The sequence below is a fragment of the Vulpes lagopus genome, chromosome 4 (assembly GCF_018345385.1).
Source record: "Vulpes lagopus strain Blue_001 chromosome 4, ASM1834538v1, whole genome shotgun sequence".
NCBI lineage: Eukaryota > Metazoa > Chordata > Mammalia > Carnivora > Canidae > Vulpes > Vulpes lagopus.
Genome location: NC_054827.1, coordinates 36,794,617 through 36,818,012, shown reverse-complemented (window position 1 = coordinate 36,818,012; position 23,396 = coordinate 36,794,617). Strand labels below are relative to the sequence as shown.

Below are 23,396 nucleotides of genomic sequence, written 5' to 3'. Positions count from 1 at the left end.
ATTTGACAATATGCTGATGTCATGAGCTGGTATTTTCTCCATTTTGCAGATGATGAAATTAAGGCTCACAAGGATTTGAATTTCACCTGACCAGAGTTCTTCTGCCAAATCCCTGTGTGAACCCCAGTCTGTGCGACACCAGAGCCTGAATTTTCCTGGACCGTGTTACTCCACTCTGAGTGCAGCTCGGGAGATGTCAGGACGCCCAGTCAGCAGGGCGCTGTGGGGATCTGCACACCCTTTCCAATTGAGAAGCTCTGCCTTCCATCACTTTGGTTTGACTTCTGAGTCTCCTTCTGGTTTCCACAACAGATGTGAAGAAGAGAGGATGAGCCTCAGCAGTCCGAAGGAAGAAAGAGCCGCTGCTCCACATTCCCTAGGCTTAGCACTCACCACGTTACTAAGTGCTCTTAGGATGACCTAAAGACCATGACCACAACCATTCTAAATTTACACCTGCTGATTTGGTGGACAAAGAGACCTACTACTGGCTAAAGTGAAAGCAAAATGTTTCATTTAGACCAATCTCCCCACTTATACTATTATGAGAAATTAATTTGCCCTCTAGCCTCCAGGCCAAAAAAGAGAGCAAGCGAGCAAATGTTTAATAAAACAATGGAAAGGTAATGATCTTAGACCTTTATTTTGCAATATGAAAGCTTCCTTCAGGGCTCCCTGGAAACCTGTGTGAACAGTCAGTTCATTAATTCAGGAAATTCTTCCCTGTAGGCAGTCTAAATCCCTCATTTTAAAGTTTATCTGAATTTACCCTTATGAGTAAGGTAAAGACAAAACCCTCACTGAGGAAATTCCAAAGGGTTAGTAAATCCTGTGCAAGAAATGGGGATGAAGACCAAATACCTATTTCTTAATATAATCACAGTTATCACAAGTCTTAACAGTGTGTACTTCATAGGACTGTTGGGAAGACTAGAGTTGATAATACACGTAATGGGTCTGGCACAAAATCTGAAACCAAGTAACTGGTGAGCTGGTGATGATTATAATGTCCAGGCCACATCAAACAAAAGCAGAGCTTCCTTAGGGTTAGGAATATATGGTTATGTATTTTTCACAGTTGTTTCCTCTTTTTTCATGTAACTTCATTTCCAATTTCTTCTCAGTTCCTCTTTCTTCCTATTATAAGAATGATGCTATAATACATCTGAAAATGAACATGTTCTCCTTTTGACATGGTTCCTGCATTTCTAGGAGTGAAGTTTTATTGCTTTTTAAATAGCTTTTGATATGGATTACCAAATTCCTCTCCCATTTAGTTGGGCTGATTTATAATGACAACTGAGGTGACCGTGAGCTCCAGGGGATACAAAGCATACCCTTCACGAAGCACAGGCCCCAGCAGCCCTGGGAAGTAGCTACTGGTGTCTCCAGTTTCTGGATGGGGGGTCGGAGGCCTGCTGCCTCAAGTCACCCACCAGCCAGCAGGACATAAACTGTGGCCAGCCTGACCAGCACCTGACCTCAGTCACCAGTCTCCTGAGGGCAAACACATCTGTTACCTAGAAGCTGGGCCAGTGGTTTTTAGTCTTTTCATTCTTTTCCCCTGAGTTTTTAGCCTGATGTATAGAAAATAGCACTTATTATTTTAGTTTTGAAACAATGATTGGCAAGTTTGAAAATATTTTCCAAATATTTACCATCAGTACTTTCCTTTCACATAAATTGTTGGAATGTTCATTTATTTAGCCAATGAGCACTTGCTAAAAAGAAGACAGCAGCTCAGAATGGAGTCACTTATGCTAAAGCCCACCCAGACTTAATATCTAGCCTTAGTGCAACTTCAGCTTCTGCCAGAAACGTGACCTCCAAGCAGGCAATGTGAAACTTCCCAGAGAGCATCAGGAGATAATTTGCTGATAGACCCCTTCTATTCCCCTTTGGAGGGTCACTTTGCCTAAAACAATGCATTTTTTTGTAAATATTTTTCCTTTCCTCTCCCTCTCTGCCTTTAAAACCCTTTCCTTTTTGCAGCTCAATGAGGTTCCTTTCTACGTTATTTGCTAGATGGGATGCTGCCCAATTCATGAATAAAGCCAACTTGATATTTACATTTACTCCATTGTCTTACTGTTATTTAACAGATTTGGTGGCAGCGGTAGGACTGAAGGAGACTTCTGAGGGCTTCAGGGAAAATGAGGAACACGGGCATGGTAGCCCCAAACACATGGGAGTTCACCATCTTTCCCACTACATCCGAGCTGTAGGTGAGTTCTCTCTTGGTTCTGTGTTCTGCCCTCTGCATCAAGCTCTTGATTTAACTGGCTTTTTGAGTGGAAAACCACAGCCCTTAATCCTGCCCCAAGATCTGCGTGGGAACTGCTGGTAGCAATGCAAAGTTCCACAGCATGCGGAGCCCCTGTCTGCAATTCCATGTGTTGCGGCCCGCTGGCCCAACCCTCTCCCCAGGCCGAGGCTCCACAAGGATTGCTGGTGGTGCACACAGGGCCTTCTACTGGCCATTCCACAGAAACTTCCAAACCCCAGATTTTGGTTCCATTCTCAGATTCCACAGGGGGAACTGTTGGCATTTCCATCCGCAGTTCTCAGTCTGTTTGGAACCCTTCTCCAGATTCCACGTGGGGAGTAGCTGCAGTTCCCCATTTGTTTGTAGTCAGTCCACAGTCTCTGTTTGGTTTGCTGGATCAACACTTTCCCCTCTCCCCAGTTCTTTAGTCACTGCTGAAGTCCATAGCTCTAGTTCCTCAGATCCTAGTTTCTGTGAATGTGCACATGATGTAAAAGTTAACTGCTAATGGGAGTCGTGGGGGCCCAAAAAGCCACAAAAATTGGTAAGCATGAGTCAAGCATTAAGAGCTGTTACAGTGCTCACCACTTAGCCCTAAGACACCTGTGTTAGGATGGGGGAGGGGGAGCACAGAACCAGTTAGACTGTCACGGTCACCTGCCAACCTCAAGAAAAATTCTATGCAGTGAGGCACACCATGAAACACCACACAACCCCAACCCCACAGCACATCTCTCCTGGGTGTTAATCTGGCTCTGAGGAACTCAGACTAAGCTACAAAATAAATAATAGTAAAGATAGGATCCTTAATTCTAAAGAGTGAAGTGTGCCACCACCTGGCACACTTGCTTATTTTATGCCTAAGAACTGTGGTCTCAAAAGCTATAAATATCTACAGAACTGGCAAAATCTTACCAAAGACAAGCTAGAATTACAGTGGCCATTATGAGTAATGTTCCAATTAGATCAGCTCATTTAAGAAGCACAGTTAAAAGGAAGGATTACCAAATTAAACAGAATGTGATATGTGATTTTAATTGGTGTGCATAAGCCTCCAAGAGGTTTCTAAATTACAAAATATCTGCACTGAAATATCTATTATAAAAGACTAATGTAGGGGTCTGGGTGGCTCAGTGTCTTCAGCTCAGGTCATATAAACAAAATCTTAAAAAAAAAATAAAAGACTAACATAAAATTAAAGACAGAACAAGTACCTAAGACCAAGGCCTAGGAGTGCCTGGGTGGCTCAGTCAGTTAAGCATCTGCCTTTGGCTCAGATCATGACCCCAGGGTCCTGGGATGGAGCTATTCATGGATGTGGAGGCTGCTTAAGATTCTCTCTTTCCCTCTCCCTCTTTTTCTTACCCACACTCACTTGCTCACTCTCTCTATAAAAAACAAACAAACAAAAACCCACAAAATAGAAAACCTTCCCAAATTCCAGTAAATTTCAGAGCTATGAACTCTGCTTTAAACCCGGTTCACAGCCTACAGATGGGATCTTGAAAAAACTGAGAGAAGCTAAGTCCTTCTCTAAACTGAATGTGGGACGGAGAAGCATTCCCACACAGGTGGATGGATAGGTCAGTCATTGCTCATCTAGGATATAACCCAAATCTTTGAGGAATTAAAAGCAACTGTCCTTATCTTAAAAATCTTTACAAAACTAGAAATGCATGTGGAGAGGCAATTCAAAGTTAACCTATCCCTTTCACCCATCTCCAAACCTCTCCTGTTTATACCTCTCCTGTTTATCTCCAAAGGCTTGTAAAGTATTGTCCTTAGAAAAATCAAAGTCCTTTTCGAAGGAACTTACATTCTTTCCCTGTGACTTTGAGGTGAAAAAATAAAAGTACAAACCTCAGTGAGGTAATTCTTATGAATAGAATGAAAGGAGTAAAAGTCTTCTGAAATTTAGATAAATGAAAATTCATATGTCTTCTCCACAAATTTTAGTAGAAAAAATAGCCATCTGAGTCGGTAACCTTAACTTATTTCATCTGCCAGAAATAGTTAGAATCCAACTGTTATTTTGTAAACTAATGAGTTCTGTATTATCATATCTATCTTACGGTAAAAATTTTAAAATAACAACTACCAGGTTTCTGCTTATTCGTTAACGTCTGTCTATGTGTGTATGTGTAGATAGGTGGCATTTTCTACCTCTGGAAAATTGCTAAGCTGCTAAAATTAACTTGTAAAGAGGTCTATTTAATTGGCTTATAAATTAGGCATTTCTAAATCTCAGAAATATAATACAAATTAACTCAACTGTTTTTCAGGTTCATATGACCTGGGAAGACATTCGATATTAAAGATAGTTTGTTGGTTTAATTAGTATGTCTTTAGAGTTGTCACAATAAATATAATGCTTTTATCCTAGCTAGATTTACTAATCAAATAGGTTCATATTACTGGTTACTAAATATTACATATTACTATTACTGGTTACTTATTTGTCAATAAGAGACAGTGGCTGATTGTCTAATACCATATTTGAATCATGATGTTTTTGTGGGTAATCTAACCAATAATTGTTAAGAACAAGTAAATTCAATAGATATAAGTGGGTAAAAAGTTTTTTATGTGAATTTTTTAAATAGTTTCCCTAAATCCTTTTGGTAACCTGAAACCTTAAAATTTTGCTAAATTAACTTGAATTCAATGAATATACAGATTATTTCCAAATAAGATAAAATGCTGGAACATTCATTGCTGAAAATAGGCTTAACCACTTTTTGCTTCCTTTTACAGAAGAGCTGAAGATATGAGTCTATTAGTAAACATGCATTGTGCCACCCTGAGAAATTTTCTATAAAAAAAGCATGTATTTCTAGAAGTCATAACTCTGTAAGTCTGCCTGAAAGAGGACCTCAGCTGCCTCCATTTTGACCTCAAACTTTCTTTTGGGTTCTTCTTTCCAGCTTGTCTTTTGGCTCAGGGGGAAGACCCTGAGGGCAAAGCATCCTCAGCAATGTCCCCCTCAAACAGTGAGGATGGCCCAGCAAGACACCACCCCTGACTGACTCCAAGACAAGGGTCAACCTGACCTTCACTGCACAGCCCATGCACCCACTGACCTTTCCCCCATATTTTCCTTATATAAACCTGGAAGTATCTTGGGCACTTTGGAGACAGTCTTTGAGACACCGGCATTGGCCTCACTGACATAAATCCCTTTCTTGTTTCAACACCACTCATCTCTGCCTGCAGATTCTGTTGGCAACGAGTGGCCAAGCCAGGTCTCTCTGGGATGCCCCAGTTATACACCAACTCACAGGTGCTAATATAAAAGATGGTTCACAATTATTTACTTCTTAAAATTCCTAAGGGTTAAAAATTCTAATTAGTATGCAGGATTAAAGCTGCAAGATATAATAAGGGAAATATCGCCATATGCAAGAAAAGTAGGATGTGTGCTTGCAGGTAAAGAAGGTATGAGGAATGGAAATGTATCTTTAAGGGGGAAAAAAAAAGGAATTCTGTCCTAAAATCAGAGTGATTAGTTACAGAGGGAATACACAGGACAAATTCTGACAATAAAAAAAGAAAGTTGTTGAAGATTTGTGGAAAAGGAATCTTTGAAAAGGAACTTTTAATGTATAGTCAGGGTGGCTAAGATTAAAATGAATCTGTTTAAAAAAAATTTTTTTTTAAGTAATCTCTATGTCCAACAAAGGGCCCCAGCTCGTGACCCTGATATCAAGAGTCACATGCTCCACTAAGCCAGCCAGGGGCCCCTAAAAATGAGCTTAAATATCAAAAGTACACTGGTGCAAAATTAGAATTTTGTTTTTCTCTCCATTAAAAGGACAAAGTTCTTTCAGGTTATTGGTCTGCTCTTAATATATTATAAACAAAAGTTTTTCTTCATCTTTCATGTAATCTGCCAGGAAAAACAAAAATTGTTTTGTCTCTATCAGTCTTTGATTAGTTAAAAAAATTGTCCTTTCAAAATTAAAATAGCTATGGCTCTGTACAACTATTTGACTTTCTGTATCTGCCTATGAAGTTTTTGTTACCTGGTGAAATGGATAAGTATTGTTTCATAATGACATATGATCTTATTTAAGTATCCAAACCTTTTGATATTTTAACAAACTTGCCCAAAATCAAATTCTAAATGAAGTCTTTCTGACCTTGAACTAACTTTGGGTTTTCCAGATAGTCCCTGGAACATCTCAAAGGATTGAGATCTCTTATAAAAATCTCTTTATAAAATGGAAGATATTATACTAAATAGGCTTATCTGGTATGTTAAATTACATGGGACTCTAGTCAAACAGATGATGCTAAGCCTTCTTAGATTATATTTGCATGGATGTGTGTTATTAATATAAGTGTTCCAGAAACTGTATGAAATTCCTGAAGATCGAATAGGTACTGACATACTTTTAACAGCTGTAATTCTAGTTATTATCTTAAAATGAATGCACTCACAAAAATAATCAAATTTCCTTGTCAATTCCATTGTAATGACCCTTCATCACATCTTTAAGAATAGGCATTTTTTGTCATTTACAGAGAGTTGTTTTATTCAGATGCTTTTATGAAAACTTCCTGCAAATGTGCTTCATCTTCAGAGAAATTCATGGAAAGGAATCTGACAAGTACTCTAGAATACAGGTTTCTGATAACTTTCAGATCATGCAACTGAACTGGGTAAAAATTTCCAGAACCATGGGGCACTTAGGTTGCTCAGTCAGTTGAGCATCAGACTCTTGGTTTCAGCTCAGTTCAGGTCATGACTTCACAGATCATGGGACTAAGCAAGCCCCTTTTCTGGCTCTGCGCTAAGCAAGGAGTCTGCTTGAGAGTCCTACCCTCTGCCCCTCGCCCAACTCACCTATACATGAGTGCACTCTCACTCTCTCTCAAATATATAAATAAATCTTTGGGATCCCTGGGTGGCGCAGCAGTTTGGTGCCTGCCTTTGGCCCAGGGCGCAATCCTGGAGACCCGGGATCGAATCCCACATCGGGCTCCCCGTGCGTGGAGCCTGCTTCTCCCTCTGCCTCTCTCTCTCTCTCTCTATCATAAATAAATAAAAATTAAAAAAAAATAAATAAATCTTTAAAAAGGGGGGGGAGGCCTTGGGACACCCGGGTGGCTCAGCGGTTGGGCAGCTACCTTCGGCTCAGGTCGTGATCCCAGGATCTAGGATTGAATCCCGCATTGGACTCCTGCAAAGAGCCTGCTTTTCCCTCTGCCTGTATCTTTGCCTCTGTTTCTCACGAATAAGTCAATAAATCTTTAAAAAATAAAAAGGGGGGACCACCTGGGTGGCTGTTGGTTGAACATTCAACTCTTGGTTTTGGCTCAGGGTCTGAGGTCTGAGGGTTTTCAAGATCTCAGGGTCATGAGATCAAACCCTGCATCAGGCTCCATGCTCAGTGGGGAACCTATTTGGAATTCCCTCCCTCTCCCTCTGCCCCTCCCCCTACTCTTGCACACTCTCTCTAAAATAAATAAATAAATCTAAAAAAAGAATTTTCAGAACTAGAAAAACAATATTCAAGTAGGACATGAATAACATGGGACTGAATGAACCAAAGAGGATAATTATAATTTTTATGAATTCTGGTTTAAAATACCACTGGTTCTCTAACATTTTGCTTTTCCAGATTTTAAGAAACCTTTTCTGTTCTCTTAAGGTATCAACAAACTGATAAGATATACCTTTGTGAACAATGATGAAACATTAATTTTTCTCCCTACTTAATTCCTCCAGGATTGGAAAGCTCTTGGGTATTCTTTTCATGGCAATAGTTATTTGCAGAGATTCAATGAGTCTGATCCTTATAATCAGACACCATTGGAAACCTTGGCTGTACTCCTAAAGCTTTGACCAGCATGTCCTATTTGAGAGAAATATGCATAGACTCAGATATGATCAGCATTAAAGAACTAAGATTGATGGGAAATGTTGGGATCCAGGACTAAACAGTCAAGAAAGAATTCTCGAGACATCTTCATGCAAAAAGAGTGGTTTTATTAAAGCATGGGGACAAGACCCATGGGTAGAAAGAGCTTCCCTGGGGTTGTAAGGAGTGATCGATTATATCCTTTCAAGCTCAGGGGGGTTAGGGAATCATGCAAGTCCCTATGGAGTTTGGAAGCAAGGATTCCAGGACCTTCAAAGGCTAGCTGTTAGTAGGATAAGGTCATCTGCTACTGTCTAGTAAACCCTTAATCATGAGACCCTTCAGTTGTATCAGTGGACCATATGGGTGGAGGACTATTGGTAACATACATCTTGGGGCGGGTGGACAGGTAGAGATAAAGGAAGTTTCCAAAGGGATTTTCTATATGTTAAAGACTTAAGGATCCTGTAGGATGGGTAAGGTCGAGCTAAGGTTGCCTTTTGCCTGTAGCCAAGTATTAACATTAAGGCAGTTGTGTTCCTAGAGTAAGGTCACTCTGGCTGCCCCAAGTACTTGTCAATGGGCTGTAAGTGTAAGGAAGTTTAATTTTTTTTCCCTATATTTCTTTTGCCTTTGTTCTCCACATCAAGGTTGACTTTGCAGAGCCAATAAAGCCTCCTGGAAAAACTGACATAACACCTTGCTTACAAGGTTCCAGAACAGTAGTATTAAAAAGAGCTTATATTGAGGCACTTGAGTGGCTCAGGGAGTTAAGCATAGGACCCATGATCTCAGCTCAGGTCTTGATCTCAGGATCCTGAGTTCAAGCCCCACAGTGGGCTCCATACTGGGTGTGAAACCTACTTAAAAAATAAAAATTTTTATTTTTTTTAAAAAGAGCCTATATGGTCAAAAAATAAATTTTTTTAAAAGAGGGAGAGGTACCTGGATGGCACGGTCAGTTGAGCATCCGACTCTTGGTTTCAGCTTGGATTGTGATCTCTGAGCATCAGGCCCCTTGCTGGGCTCCACAATCAGCACAGAGTCTACTTGGGACTCTCTCTGCCCCTCCCCCCCCCCTTATAAATGAATCTTTAAAAAACATTAAAAAAAATAAAAGCGGAAAGCACCTGGCTGGCTCAGCTGGCCAAGCATGTGGACTTTTGATCCTGGTGTTGCTCAAGACTCACGTTGGACACAGTGTTTACTTAAAAATAAGTATTTTTTTAAAAGAAAAAACTATAACCAACTTTAAAAAAAAAAAAGTTTATATGGTCAATCACTATTGTTACTGCACTTAAGAAAATAATCAGGCAAAGGTTAATGCAAACAAATTAATTTTACTATAAAAAATGAGGGTAATTGTTGAGACAAGAAATGTGTACATCTTTGTCTATATTAGATATATTGCCTATATTAGGTTCTAATACTGCTAATTGTCTTTGATATTCTGTTATAAATTGGACTGGATCCTGAATTACTCTAGTTTCCTCAAAAACATGGCTCCAACTCTCCAAACTAATGTTTCCAATTTTCTCCCACTCTTCTGATTTGGAAATCACCAAGAACAAAGACTGTCCTTGAATCTCCCTCTTCGCCATCCAGAAGGCAGGGGGACTTCAGGACTTAAGCCTTGGATAGGCATCTCACTCCTGAAGAAGGCTCCATCTGACACGCGGTCGGTCCTACACAAGCACTGGGGACTTTCGGGATCCCTGGGTGGCGCAGCAGTTTGGCGCCTGCCTTTGGCCCAGGGCGCAATCCTGGAGACCCGGGATCGAATCCCACATCGGGCTCCCGGTGCATGGAGCCTGCTTCTCCCTCTGCCTGTGTCTCTGCCAATCTCTCTCTCTCTCTCTCTCTCTCTCTCTCTCTCTCTCTGTGACTATCATAAATAAATAAAAATTAAAAAAAAAAAAAAGCACTGGGGACTTCCAAACTAAATCCAATAGGAAGAGAAAGGGCTGACACCAAAGCAGGGTGCTTCTTCAGATGCCAGATCAAAACTTTATATTTGAACTAATCATGAAACTCTCTTCCACCTCTTCTGTACTTTAGTCTGATACTCTGGTACCAGCCTAGAAAGATAATGCCATCACATCTATCTCCCAGGTTGGTTATATTTTAGCCAAAAAAGGAGATGTCTGCACTATGACCAAAACCACCTGTGGCACCTGAATTAACACCTCTGGGGAAGCTGAAACTCATGCATGAGATCCTTGAGCAGGCCACGTGGCTTCCACAGGTGATTCCTTCAACAGGGTTATTCTTGGACTTAAGTGATTTTGATTGGTTTGGGTCTTGAGGGCCAAAGTGGCTCTGAAATGCACTCCAGACATTAGGAATTATCCTGCTTATAACAATCATAGTAATCTCCCCGGTGTGTTATAGTCTCTTAAGAGCTCAAGGTGGTTAGTTTGCAGCCACTAACCACCACATAGATGATCCCCTTAATACAGGAACATCAGAAAGGAACGAGGAGATAGCCAACTTGAAGACCATAAACCTAGAAATTGTAGCCCATGAATCTCACAGAGATGAAAACAAAACTGGGGCACCTGGGAGGCTCAGTGGTTGAGCATCTGCCTTCACCTCAGGTGGTGATCCTTGGGGTCCTGGGATCGAGTCCTGCATCGGTGTCCCCACAGGGAACCTGCTTCTGTGTGTCTCTCATGAATAAATAAATCTTTAAAACAACAACATGACCTATGGATACCACACAGATGATCAACAAAATTTCATACAAAGTTCCGAGAACTGCAGAGCTGACAGTGGTGTTAGGGCCTCATACTTTGATCACACCTCTCAGTTGCACTGAGAGTCTGATCAAAAGGTGGAGATGGTTAAAAAGGAGACAGGAGGCCCAAAATTGAGTCACTTATGCTACACCCCACCAAGACTTAATACCTAATCACACCTTCATGTCCCAGAATGACCTTTAACCAGCCAACCTGGGACTTCCTGGCCAGTACCAGAAGGTAATCTACTTACTGATAGACCCTTCGTTACCGCTAGGGGGGCATCCTGGCCTAAAATAAAATGCATTATTTGCTAATAATTTCCTTTTCTCCTCTCCCTCTCTGCCTTTAAAAACCTTTCCTTTTCTGCAGCTCAAAGGAGCTCCTTTCTATTTGCTAGATGGGATACCGGCCAATTCATGAATTATTGAATAGAGCCAATGTGATCTTTAAATTTACCCAGTTGAGTTTTTGTTATTTAACACCCTTCCATCTTAGAGCTCTTCTTAGGATTTGTGTCATTTCTTTACATAGTACAGATGTTAAATCCTTTGTCATAGCTGTCATCAATAAATGTTATACCACTTTCAAATAGTTTTTAGTTTCCTTTATTCAGTTTTGATAGTTTTCATTTTCAAAATTATACTATCCATTGGCCTTTTCATTTGTAATTGTTTTACAGATCATCATCCCTTCATAGTTGGAAAAACTAATGCTTTTATTCATATTCCTGAGCCTTTAGTAGTGGGTAGAGCAAGGCTCTTGTTTTATGCTTCAATTTCCTTATGAATTCAGGTCTTGATATGATAGTCATCATAGGGATTCAACTGCCAAGCCACCCACCATGACACCTAAGTTGAATTGGATGCTCAGTTTCAAGAAAAAGCTGCCAACTTCTGAAATACTTGGAAATACTATGACACCACTCAAGGAGCATGATAGCCAAAAGAACAAGTTCCTCCCCGTCTTCGTGAGGACATAAACCAGATAAAGATAAACCTCTCAATAGGGCCCAAGGGACTGTGCTGTTTGTATATTAGACTTTTGTTTCCAAATATTTAATTTCTGGTTCTAGCTCTCTGTTCATGAGTATCTTTGCTGGGCAAATTTTTAAAGATACAGTCTATTTATTATGTTTTTTTCCTAAGTAAACTTGAGTCCTCTAACCATACAAAACGGAGTTTAGTACGAAGTTGTCCAGCCCAAATTTAACCCAAGGTGACACGAAAAGCCTTGGTGTCCTCTCAACAGAGTTTCATGAAGGTTCTGGAGTGGATCACTGACGAATATTAATATGTTCTCCCTCAACCCCCCAGCATTAATATTTACAAACCTTTTTCCTAAAATAATTATCACCATTAACTGGTGATAAAGTACAAAGAAATAGCATCGCAGGGGATCTGTCCCTGACAATTTATGATTGGCCTGATTACATAACCTCTTAGGGTCTGTTTCCTCCAAAATAAAAGGGGAGTGGAGGGCACAGAGTAAGGGGTGGGGGAGGCAGTAGTACAAAATGTAATCAGCCAAGATAGCTTTTCAAAATTCACTGTGTCTTTGCTCTATAGGATTCTGATTGTGGGGCAGCCCCGGTGGCGCAGCGGTTTAGCGCCGCCTGCAGCCCAGGGCGTGATCCTGGAGACCCTGGATCGAGTCCCACATCAGGCTCTCTGTATGATGCCTGCTTCTCCCTCTGCCTGTGTCTCTGCCTCTCTCTGTCTCTATGAATAAATAAATAAATAATATCTTAAAAAAAAAAAGAAGGATTCTGATTGTGGAGGAGGGGCAGTCTGGACCACGCGGACTGACTCCAAACCCCGCTATTGTGCTACAGAACAGGGGCTGGGAGGAGGAGGGGGGGAGGGGGAAGGGGAAGGGGCAGGTGGTGGGCTGACTTCCCCTAGCCCTGACCCTGACCCAACAGGGTTTGCTGCGCGGTGGACCGATCCCAGGATCCTGAACTAAGCGTCCCTTGGGAAGGAGCTGGGGACTGTCCTCTCCCAGGGCCCTGGGACTCTCGTTTCTGGGGTCTCGAGGGGTCCCCGTTCTCCCGGGAGTTCGGAGATGATGCGACTCAGGAAAACACCGGAGAGCCGAGCGCGAGCGCCGACGGTGCAGCCGCGCGGGAGCCTCGCCCCCAGCAAAAGCAGCGCCCCAGGCCAGGAGCCGGGTCCTGCGGCCTCCCCGCCCACCGCAGGGCCCGGGCGGACCAGGCCTCGGCCGGCCCTCCCACCACCCGGCCGGGCCGTCTGCCCAAGCTCCCGCGGGCAGCGCCCTCCCCGCGCCGCCGCCGGCTGAGCTTTCACTGCAGGTCGGCTTCTCCCGGGACACCGCGCTCCGGCTCGCCGCGCCCCCGCGCCCCCGCGCCCCCGCGCCGCAGGCCCCGCGCCAGGCCCCCCGCCCTGCTCGCCGCGCGGGCTTCTCGCGCGCTCACCCCCGCACACAGGCGGCCGCCAGGGCGGGCCGTGGGCACACGCACCCCTTCCTCCGCCAGCCCTCCCGCTCAGTTTGCGCGTGTGCGGGGAGTAACAGGTCTCCCGCCCGACGTCTTCCACTCGGACAAGTGGCCCCGGGACCTGTCCCCGCGCCGCCCCCCGCTTCCCGCCCGGCTGGGACCCCGCCGCCGCCCTCGCTCCGGGCCCAGCGCGCCCCCACCCGGGCTCCCCGCCGCCGCTCGCTCTGGCGCCGCGCCAGCACGACTAGTTCCGGACACGGGATTCTCCCGAACGAGGCCCGGCCGGCTGGGGGCGGCGCGACCCCGGGAGGGGGAGGCGGACAGCCGGGCCCAGCGGAGCTGGCGGGGGGGCGCGGTCGGCACTCACCTCGCGGCGGGGCGGCCTCGGCACCGCGCTCCGGGGGGTCGCCGGGGGCCAGCAGCGCGGCGCTCAGCACGGACGCCGCCAGCAGCAGCGCGACCAGCGCCGGGCCCGCGCCCCGCGCCCCGCTCATGCCGCCCGCCGCCTGGGCCACCGGTCCTCCTCCGCCGCCGCCGTCCCCGCCTCCGCCTCCGCCGCGCTCCCCGTCCCTGCGCCGCTCCGCGCCGCACGGACGCGCGCCCGTCATCGCCTCCCTCCCGCGGCGTCCCCGCAGCCTGACTCACCCGCGGGGGCGGGGCGGGGGCGGGGCGGGGGCGGGGCCGCTGGCGGCACGGGCGGAGGGCGGACCCGGAGCCGGGGGGCGGGGCCGCGAGCGGCAGGGGGCGGGGCCGCGAGCGGCAGGGGGCGGGGCCGCGAGCGGCAGGGGGCGGGGCCGCGAGCGGCAGGGGGCGGGGCCGCGAGCGGCAGGCGGGGGTCCGGGCGGCTGGCTGCAGGGTCCGGGGCGGGGAGTCCTGGCGGCTGGCGGGACGGTGGCGGGGGTGCCTGGCAGCTAGCTCCCCGCGCTGGAGGCGGGAGAGGAGCGGAGAGTCCCCCCCAGCCCGCCGAGCTCTCGGTCCAGCGGACAGACACCGCCCGCAGGCCACGACCCCCGCTCCCCGGCCTCCGGCCACTGCCCTGAGCAGCATCCTGCTCCATTCCTGGGTCCGGTCGTTCACCTTGCACACGGGTGTTCGCGTCCTCGGCCCACAGTTCTGCAAAGGCCGTGGGGAGCGAGACACGCAGGGTCCCAGCGCCCAGGGCGGCCACCGTCCGCCGGGGACACGCACCTCCGGGGCCTCGGTGGGTACCACCACCCTGAAGAGCTCTGTCAGTGTTGGATGCAAAGTCAGAGGCGCGCGGGCACGAGGAATCCGCGGTCGCACTACCAGCTGTACACCCGGAGAACCCGTCATCTGCGTGTCAGGGGACACGTTCAGAATGCAGGGAGCAGAGCGCTTAGAAAATTCCAAAAACTTGCAGGACTCTAAATTTAGTCGATCAGTGAAGAAAAGGGGTAGACTCTGGCATAATATATACAGCTGTAGAAATCATCTAGGGTGACTTGTATCAACATGGATGAACCACAAAAATAAGGGCAAAATGCAAGTTGCAGAAATACCTTTGTAATAACTTAGATGTAAAGTGTGAAGTCAAGAATATATGTCATTTAGGTATATATGCATATATAATAATTAGTATACAAAAAATAATAATAATTAGTATACAGACGTATATGGAAAGATGAACACCAAACTCAGGTATTGGTTGGGAGCAACATGTCATCATAGTGGGCTTCAGCTGCAATGTTTCATTGTTTAACTGAGGTGATAGGCCTATGGGTGATCCCTATATTATTTTTTATACTTCTTTGAATGTCTGAATTACTTGACAAATCTTTAAGACTACAGTACAGTATGATGAGTGCTGTGTTGGTACAAGAAGAACAAGATGCTAAGATAACTTTTTTTTTTTTCATTGATGATACTCACAGAGAGAGAGAGAGAGAGAGAGAGAGGCAGAGACACAGGCAGAGGGAGAAGCAGGCTCCATGCACCACGAGCCCGACGTGGGACTCGACCCCGGGTCCCCAGGATCGCGCCCTGGGCCAAAGGCAAGCGCCAAACCGCTGCACCACCCAGGGATCCCCCGCTAAGATAGCTTTTGATGGAAGAACCTAAGCTAGTCTGGGAACACTTCCAGTGAGACCACTGACACTTAAACTGAGTTTGAGGGAGGTTAGACCCGACAAGGGAGGAAGAGTGTTCCCAAAGGAAGGAACAGCCTTTGCAAAGGCTCAGAAAGGAGGGCCTGATGCAGGAACCCAGTGTGACTGAAGCAGAATCCTGTGACACAGCTAGTCAACAGAGTCGAGTTTGGGCTCTTTCCTCAGGACCGTAGCAAGCTGTTGATGAGTTTCAAAGTAGAGAATAACTTTCAAGAAAATAATGGTCATGAACTGTCTCATGAAACCCACTTTATTTTTCTCAGATAAAACAAGCCTCTTTGCCTGAATGTCAGGAAAAAGGTCAGTTTCCCTTTTTCTTCTTTACTCTACTGGGCAAAATGTCAAGACTCAAGGGACAGTGGTGTGTCAGCAGTCTGGTGAGACCACCGCCAACAAGCTTTCTGTTGTCCGGCAGCTGCTTCTGGTCCCTGCAGACCCAGAATGGGCCACAGAGGCCATTGAGTAGATGTACTCTTCTCTCTTCTTTCCTTGAGGACAGCTCTTTCAGCTTTGTCCTAATCCTCCATGGCCTGGAGAGTCTAGAGTTCCTGTCCTAGAGTAGTACATGGCTGTCTGCCTGAACATGCTTCCACCAGATCCCTCACGGCTCCCACCCTCACGTCATTCAGGTCTTAGCCCAACTGTTATGTTTTCAAGGAGGCCTTCCCCATTGCCCTTATCTAAAGCTAAAACTTTCTCTATCCCTGTATCTCACTGTATATGCTTTGTTTTCCTCCTGGTACTCATCTCTACTTGACATTATAATGTATATTTATTTGTTTCTTTTACACTAGAATGTAAAATGTAAGCTAGAATGTAAGAATGTAAATGTAAGAATGTAAGCTAGAATGTAAGCTCCATGAGGTCAATAAGTTTGTCCTGAGGGCAAGAGCCTTCTCTGTTAAACCATGATGCACTAGTGAACAGCCCCCCAAATCTCTTGGCTTATCTCAACAGAAGTTCATTTCTTGCTCACATTTATGCTCAATGCTTCATCCCAACAGGAGCTTCCACCAGGACTGTAGCAGTGGGAAGATAACGTAGCAAATCCCACGCTGGCTCTTAAAGCTCCTTCCCTAAAGAGATGCCTGTGGCTTGCATTCACATTTTACAGTCCAAAGCAAGTCAAGGGTCACACATAATGAACATGTACAGAAAAAAGAAAAAAAACAATAACAACACTGGATGAAATTCAATACCTATTCAACTCTCAGCCAACTAGGAATAGAAGGGAATTTCCTCAATCTGATAAAGGGCATCTCTGAAAAATTTAGACACTTGGAGGACTGAATGCTTTCCTCCTAGGATCAGGAACAAGGCAAGATTATCTGCCCACACCATGTCTTCTTGACATTGTACTGGAGGTCCTTATCAGTACAATAAGGCAAGAAAAAGAAACTAAAAGCTTACAAGTTGTATTTATTCAGAGGTGGCATGATTGTATATGTGGAGAATCTTAATCTGAGAATCTTAAGGAATCTACCAAAAAAAAGCTACTAGAAATTCTAAGTGAATTTAGCAAGGTCACAGAACTCAAGGTCAACATACAAAACTATTTTTATATCAGAGACATAAACAATTGGAACTTGATGTTTTCAAATAGCATTAACAATAGAGTTTTTTAAATGAACATGTAGCATAAGTTTAACAAAACTTGAACACTGAAAAACTACAAAACAGGGACCTCTGGATGGCTCAGTGGCTGAACGTCTGCCTTTAGCTCAGGTTGTGATCCCAGGTCCTGGGATCAAGTCCCACATCGTGCTTCCCTCAGGGAGCCTGCTTCTCTCTCTGCCTGTGTCTCTGCTTCTCTCTGTGTGTGTCTCTCATGAATAAATAAATAAAATCTTTAAAAAAAAAAAAAAGAAAAAAAGAAAACTATAAAACATTGATGAGGAAAGTTAAAGAAGATCTAACTAGTTGGAGAGAAATACCGTCTTCATACATTTAAAGAATCATAACTAGGGATCCCTGGGTGGTGCAGCGGTTTAGCACCTGCCTTTGGCCCAGGGCACGATCCTGGAGACCCAGGATCGAATCCCACATCAGGCTCCCGGTTCATGGAGCCTGCTTCTCCCTCTGCCTATGTCTCTGCCTCTCTCCCTCTCTCTCTGTGTGTGACTATCATAAATAAATAAAAATTAAAAAATAAATAAATAAAAGAATCATAACTGTTAAAATGTCAATTCTCCCCAAATTGATCAATCCCAATAAAAATTCCAGCAGGGGGGCAACCCCAGTGGCGCAGCGGTTTAGTGCTGCCTGCAGCCCAGGGTTTGATCCTGGGGACCCTGGATGGAGTCCCATGTCGGGCTCCCTGCATGGAGCCTGTTTCTCCCTCTGCCTGTGCCTCTGCCCGCCCCCCCCCCCCGCCGTGTCTCTATGAATAAATAAATAAAATCTTTAAAAAAAGATTCCAGCAGGGTGGGGCGCCTGGGTGGCTCACTCAGTTAAGCATCTGCCTTCGGCTCAGGTCATATCCCAGGATGGAGCCCCACATAAGACGCTCTGCTCAGTGGGGAGCCTGCTCCTCCCTCCTGCTTGTGCTCTCTATCACTCTTTCTCTCTCAAGTGAAAAATTCCAGCAGGTTTTGCTTTTTTTGTTGTTGTTTTTTGTTTTTTGTTTGCCTGTGTGAAGAAACTGACAAATGATTCCAAAATTTATATGGAATTATAAAGGGCCTAGAATTGCCAGAATTATTCTGAAAAAGAACAAAGTTCCAGGAATTGCATTATCTGATTTCAAGATTTATTATAAAGCTATAGTAATCAGGATAGTGTGTTTTTGGTAGAAGGATAATACAGATCAGTGGAGTAGCATAGAGAACCTAGAAATAAACACATGCAACTGGGTTTTCACCATGTTGCCAGAGGAATTTAATAGGGGGAAGGATATTCTTATCAACAAATGACGCCACAATTAAATGATTCACATGGGAAAAAAATGAAATTTGACCCTTACCTTATACTACATACCCAAACAAGACAAAACAAAACCACAAAACAAACAGACAAAAAATAGATTAAAGACCTAAACATAAAATCTGAAACTATAAGGGTGCCTGGGTGGCTCAGTCAGTTAAGTGTCTGCCTTTAGCGCAGGTCACCCAGAGTCCTGGGATCGAGTCCTGCATCTTGCTCCCTGCTCAGTGGGGAATCTGCTTCTCCCTCTACCCCCACTCTCCTCTTGATCTCTCTCTCTCACATGCTTTCTCCCAAATAAGAAAATAAAATAAAATTTAAAAAGATTGTTTAAAAAAAGGCTAAAACTATAAAACTTGTGAAAGAAAATATAGAAGAAAATATTTATGACCATGAATTGAGCAAAGATTTCTTTTTTTTTTCTTTTTCTCCCCTCTAGATAGTGTTTATTTAAAAAAAAAAATCCATTAGGTGTTGGGTAAAAGATTTCTTAAATAGGGCAGCCCCGGTGGCACAGCGGTTTAGCGCTGCCTGCAGCCCGGGGGGTGATCCTGGAGACCTGGGATCGAGTCCCACGTCGGGCTCCCTGCATGGAGCCTGCTTCTCCCTCTGCCTGTGTCTCTGCCTCTCTCTCTCTCTCTGTCTCTAATGAATAAATAAATAAATAAAAAATCTTAAAGAAAAAGATTTCTTAAATAGTACATAAACCATTTTTTAAAAATTAAAGACGTTGGGGGCACCTGGGTGGCTCGGTGGGTTACGTGTCTGCTTTCAGCTCAAGTCCTGGGATGGAGCCCCTGCATCGAGTCCCACATTGGGTTCCCTGCTCAGCAGGGAATATGCTTCACTTTCTCCCTCTGCCCTTCCCCCCTGCTTGTGCTGTCTCTCTCTGCTTCTCAAATAAATAAATAAATAAAATCTTTTAAAAAAGAAAAAGGAAAGTCACTGTGAGAAAAGATTTAGAAAACATATTTAATAAGAGATTCTTAATTAATGAACTTTTATAATTCAGTAATAAGCAAGTGACTATTTTAAAATGGGCAAAAGGGGCATCTGGGTGGCTCAGTCAGTTAAGTGTCTGCCTTTGACTCAGGTCATGGTCCCAGGGTCCTGGGATTGAGCCCTGCATTGGGCTTCCTGCTCAGTGGGGAGTCTGTTTCTCCTTCTCCCTCTTCTCCCCCACCCCACACATGCGAGGGCTCACTTTCAAATAAATAAATAAAATCTTTTAAAAACTCACTGAGATGTACAGTGAGTTACATTTTATTATATATAAACCAGATTTCTGTCTTGGGAAATCAGATGGATAGTATGCCATTTATAGATGTAAGAAATACTGAAGAAGCAGATTTGGAGAAAAAAGTTATTTGAGAAATGTTGAGTTTGAGATGTTCTTTAGAGAAATGTATATCCATGTCTCATTTTTAAATTGGATGGTAGTATTGTTATTGTTGAGTTATAGGAGTTCTTTATATATACTGGATTTATCTTCCCTTTTCAGATACATGATTTGCAAATGAAATCGATATAAAGATCAGAAGAATTAAGTATTCAGAAAAAATCAGTACAGAGATGGCAAGTGAAGTCATGGTAGAGGATAAGATCACCCAGATAATGTGTGTGCGGCTAAGAATAGAGCCTTCAGGAACACTTGGGATGGGCAGAGACTAAGAAAAAAAAGGAAGAATGGTAGGAAGAAGTCTGGGAGGGTGTGATATCACAGAAGTCAAGAGATATTTCAAGGGAGGCAGCGTGGTGGCTCAGCAGTTTAGGGCTGCCTTTGGCCCAAGGTGTGGTTCTGGAGACCCAGGATTGAGTCTTGCGTCAGGCTCCCTGAATGGAATGGGGCCTGCTTCTCCCTCTGCCTGTGTCTGTGCCTCTCTCTCTCTCTCTCTCCTTCTCTCTCTCTCTGTCTCTCTGTCTCTCATGAATAAATAAATCTTAAAAAAAAAAAAAAAAGGAAGGAAAGGACTGAAAATTATTCACTCAGTTTAGCTACCAGGTCATTAGTGACCTAGTAAAAGCAGTATCAGGGGAGTAGTAGCAGCAAAGATCAGACCACAGTGAGCAGAGGAGTCAAAGAAATATAAAGAAGTATAGACATTTCAATAAAACGGAACTGGGACAACTAGATAACCAAATGCAAAAGAATGAGTTGGATCCTTACTGTATACCATATACAAAAATTAAACAAAAATGGATCAAGGTTCTTGATAGACCAAATATTATAAAATTTTTAGAAGAAAACAAAGGGATAATATGAACTTGGATTTGATAATCGATTCTTAAGTGGATTCAACAGCATGAGCAATAAAAGAAAAATACAGATAATTTGGACTTCGTCAAAATTTAAAGCTTTTGTGTTTCAAAAGACTCTTTCAGGGCACCTGGGTGGCTCAGTCAGTTAAGCATCTGCCTTCAGCTCAGGTCATGATCCTGGGATCCAGCCCCACGTCAGGCTCCCTCCTCAGCAGGGAGTCTGCTTCTTCCTCTCCCTCTTCCCCCTCCCCTCCCCTGCTCATGCTCACTTGCACTCTCTCTCAAATAAAAAAAATGAAATCTTAAAAAAAAAAAAAAGACGCTTTCAAGAAAGTAAAAAGATGACCCATCAAATGTGAAAAAATATTTGCAAATAATATATCTGATAAGGGACTTGTGTCCAAACATATAAGAAACTACAACTCAACAACAACATAACTTGAATTTAAAGTGAGCAAAGAAAAAAAAATGGGAGAAATGATCTAACTAGATACCTTTCCAGGAAAGGTACACAAATAGCCAGTAAGCAAAGGAAAAAAATGCTCAATATCATTAATCATCAGGAAAATGCAAACCAAAGCCACAATGAGCCCTGTTTATAGATTGGAAGGCAATATTTTTAAGGTGTCAATGCTACCCAAAGCCATTTACAGATTCAACACAATATCTATCAAAATCCCAATAGCATTTTTTGCAGAAATAGTAAAGGCCATCTAAACTTTAGATGGAATCATAAGGGACATCAAATAGCCAGAATAATCTTGAATACAAGAACAAAGTTGAATACAAGAACAAAGTTCACATTTCGGGATTTCAAAACTACAGAGCTGTGGTAATCAAAGCAGTGTGGTACTGGCATAAAGACAGAGATATAGACCAATCAAATGGAATAGAAAATCCAGAATCAACTTACATATATTGTCAAATAATTTTCAACATGAGAAAGAACAAAATTTTCAACGAATGATGTTGGGAAAATGGGATATCTGCATGCAAAAAAACCCTAGAAATTGGACCCTGTCTTACGCTTTCTACAAAAGTTAACTCAAAATGGATCCAAGACCTAAATGTAAGAGCTAAAACTAAAATTCTTAGAAGAAAATATAGGGGAATAGTTTCATGATATTAAATATAGCAATGAGTTCTTAGATAAGACAACAATAACAAAGACAACAACAACAAAAAGATAAATTGGACTTTATCAAAAATCAAAAACTTTCATGCATAAAAGGACATGATCAGTAGCTTGATCAGTAGCAAAAACTTTCGTGCATAAAAGGACATGATCAGTAGCTCTCATGGTTGAAAAGGCAACCATGGAATAGAAGGAAATATTTGCAAATCATATGTCTGATAAGGGATTGATACCCAGTATATATAAAGAACTCCTACAACTCAACAACAACAAAACAAGCAATCTAATTTTAAAATGGGCTAAGAACTTGAATAGGCACTTCTCCAAAGAAGACATACACATGGCCAATAAGCACATAAAAGATCTTCAACATTACTAATCATTAGGGAAATACAAATGAAAACCACAAGATACCACTTCATATCCATTATGATGGCTAATAAAACAAATAAGAACAACAACAAAAAGGGACACCTGGGAGGCTCGATAGTGGAGTGTCTGCCTTTGGCTCAAGTCGTGGTCCCAGGGTCCCGGGATTGAGTCCCTCATCAGGCTCCTTGCGTGGAGCCTGCTTCTCCTTCTGCCTGTGTCTCTGCCTCTCTCTCTATGTCTTTCATGAATAAGTAAATAAAATCTTTTTTAAAAAATTAAAAAAAAAGAACAACAATAAAAAGCCCAGGAAATAACAAGTATTGATGAAAATGTGAAGAGATTAAAATCCTTGTGTGTATTGCTAGTAGAGATGTAAGATGGAATAGCTCTATGGAATATAGTATGGCAGTCCTAAATAAACTAAACACAGAATTACTATACTATCCATAATTCCATTTTTGGATAAAATGCAAAAGAAATAAAAGCAGGGACTCAAAAAAATATCTGTACACTCATATTTATAATAGTATTTGTTGGTGCATGGAATCATGGTGGTGAATGGCTTAGTTTTTGTTGAGGCAGAGTTAAGGAAGATGAAAAAGTTCTGAAGATGGATGGTGGTGATGGTTGAACAGGAATGTGAATGTATTTAGTTCCATAAGACTACACATTTTTAGAAAGTTAAAGTGATAAATATTATGTATATTTTACTACAAAAAAGGAGGGGTGAACCATCCTGGAAGAAAGCTATTGTCATCTCTATTTTACATACAAGAAATGAGGATCTGTGAGATAATTTTCACAGGTAAGGACATTCAAATTGCATGTTTCAGAGGCCACATCCAAAAATATATTAAACTAAACCCACCCCAAAGAAAGACCACCATGAGACGTCCATGTCATACACATTAGGATGGCTAATGTTGCTGAAGGGAATGTAAAGTGGCATAGCTTCTTTGGAAAATAGGCTGTATAGTGACAGTTTCTCAGAGGATTAAACATAAAATTACCATGTGACCCGGTAATTCCACTCCTGGTTATATAGCAGAGAAATAAAAAATTTGAACGCAAATACTTTACCAGCATTGTTCATAATAGCTCAAAGGGGAAACAACCCAAATTTCCACCATTGGAATAGACAAACAAGCAAACAAAATGTGGTCTGCCCATGCCATAGAATATTACTTGATCATAGAAAAGAATGAAATAATGATACGTGCCACAATTTGGATAAATCTTGAAAACATGCTGAGTGAAAA

General features: G+C 43.2%; 1 protein-coding gene across 1 annotated transcript in view; it reads right to left on the bottom strand.

Annotated features, from left to right (window-relative positions):
• HGSNAT (heparan-alpha-glucosaminide N-acetyltransferase) overlaps nt 1-13,967 on the bottom strand; it is a 42,272-nt gene extending 28,305 nt beyond the window's left edge. The window contains exon 1 of the mRNA XM_041751440.1: nt 13,691-13,967. Coding sequence (XP_041607374.1) covers nt 13,691-13,931 — 241 coding nt within the window. The 5' untranslated portion in view covers nt 13,932-13,967. The remainder of the gene's footprint in view (nt 1-13,690) is intronic.
• Nucleotides 13,968-23,396: the final 9,429 nt, after the last annotated feature.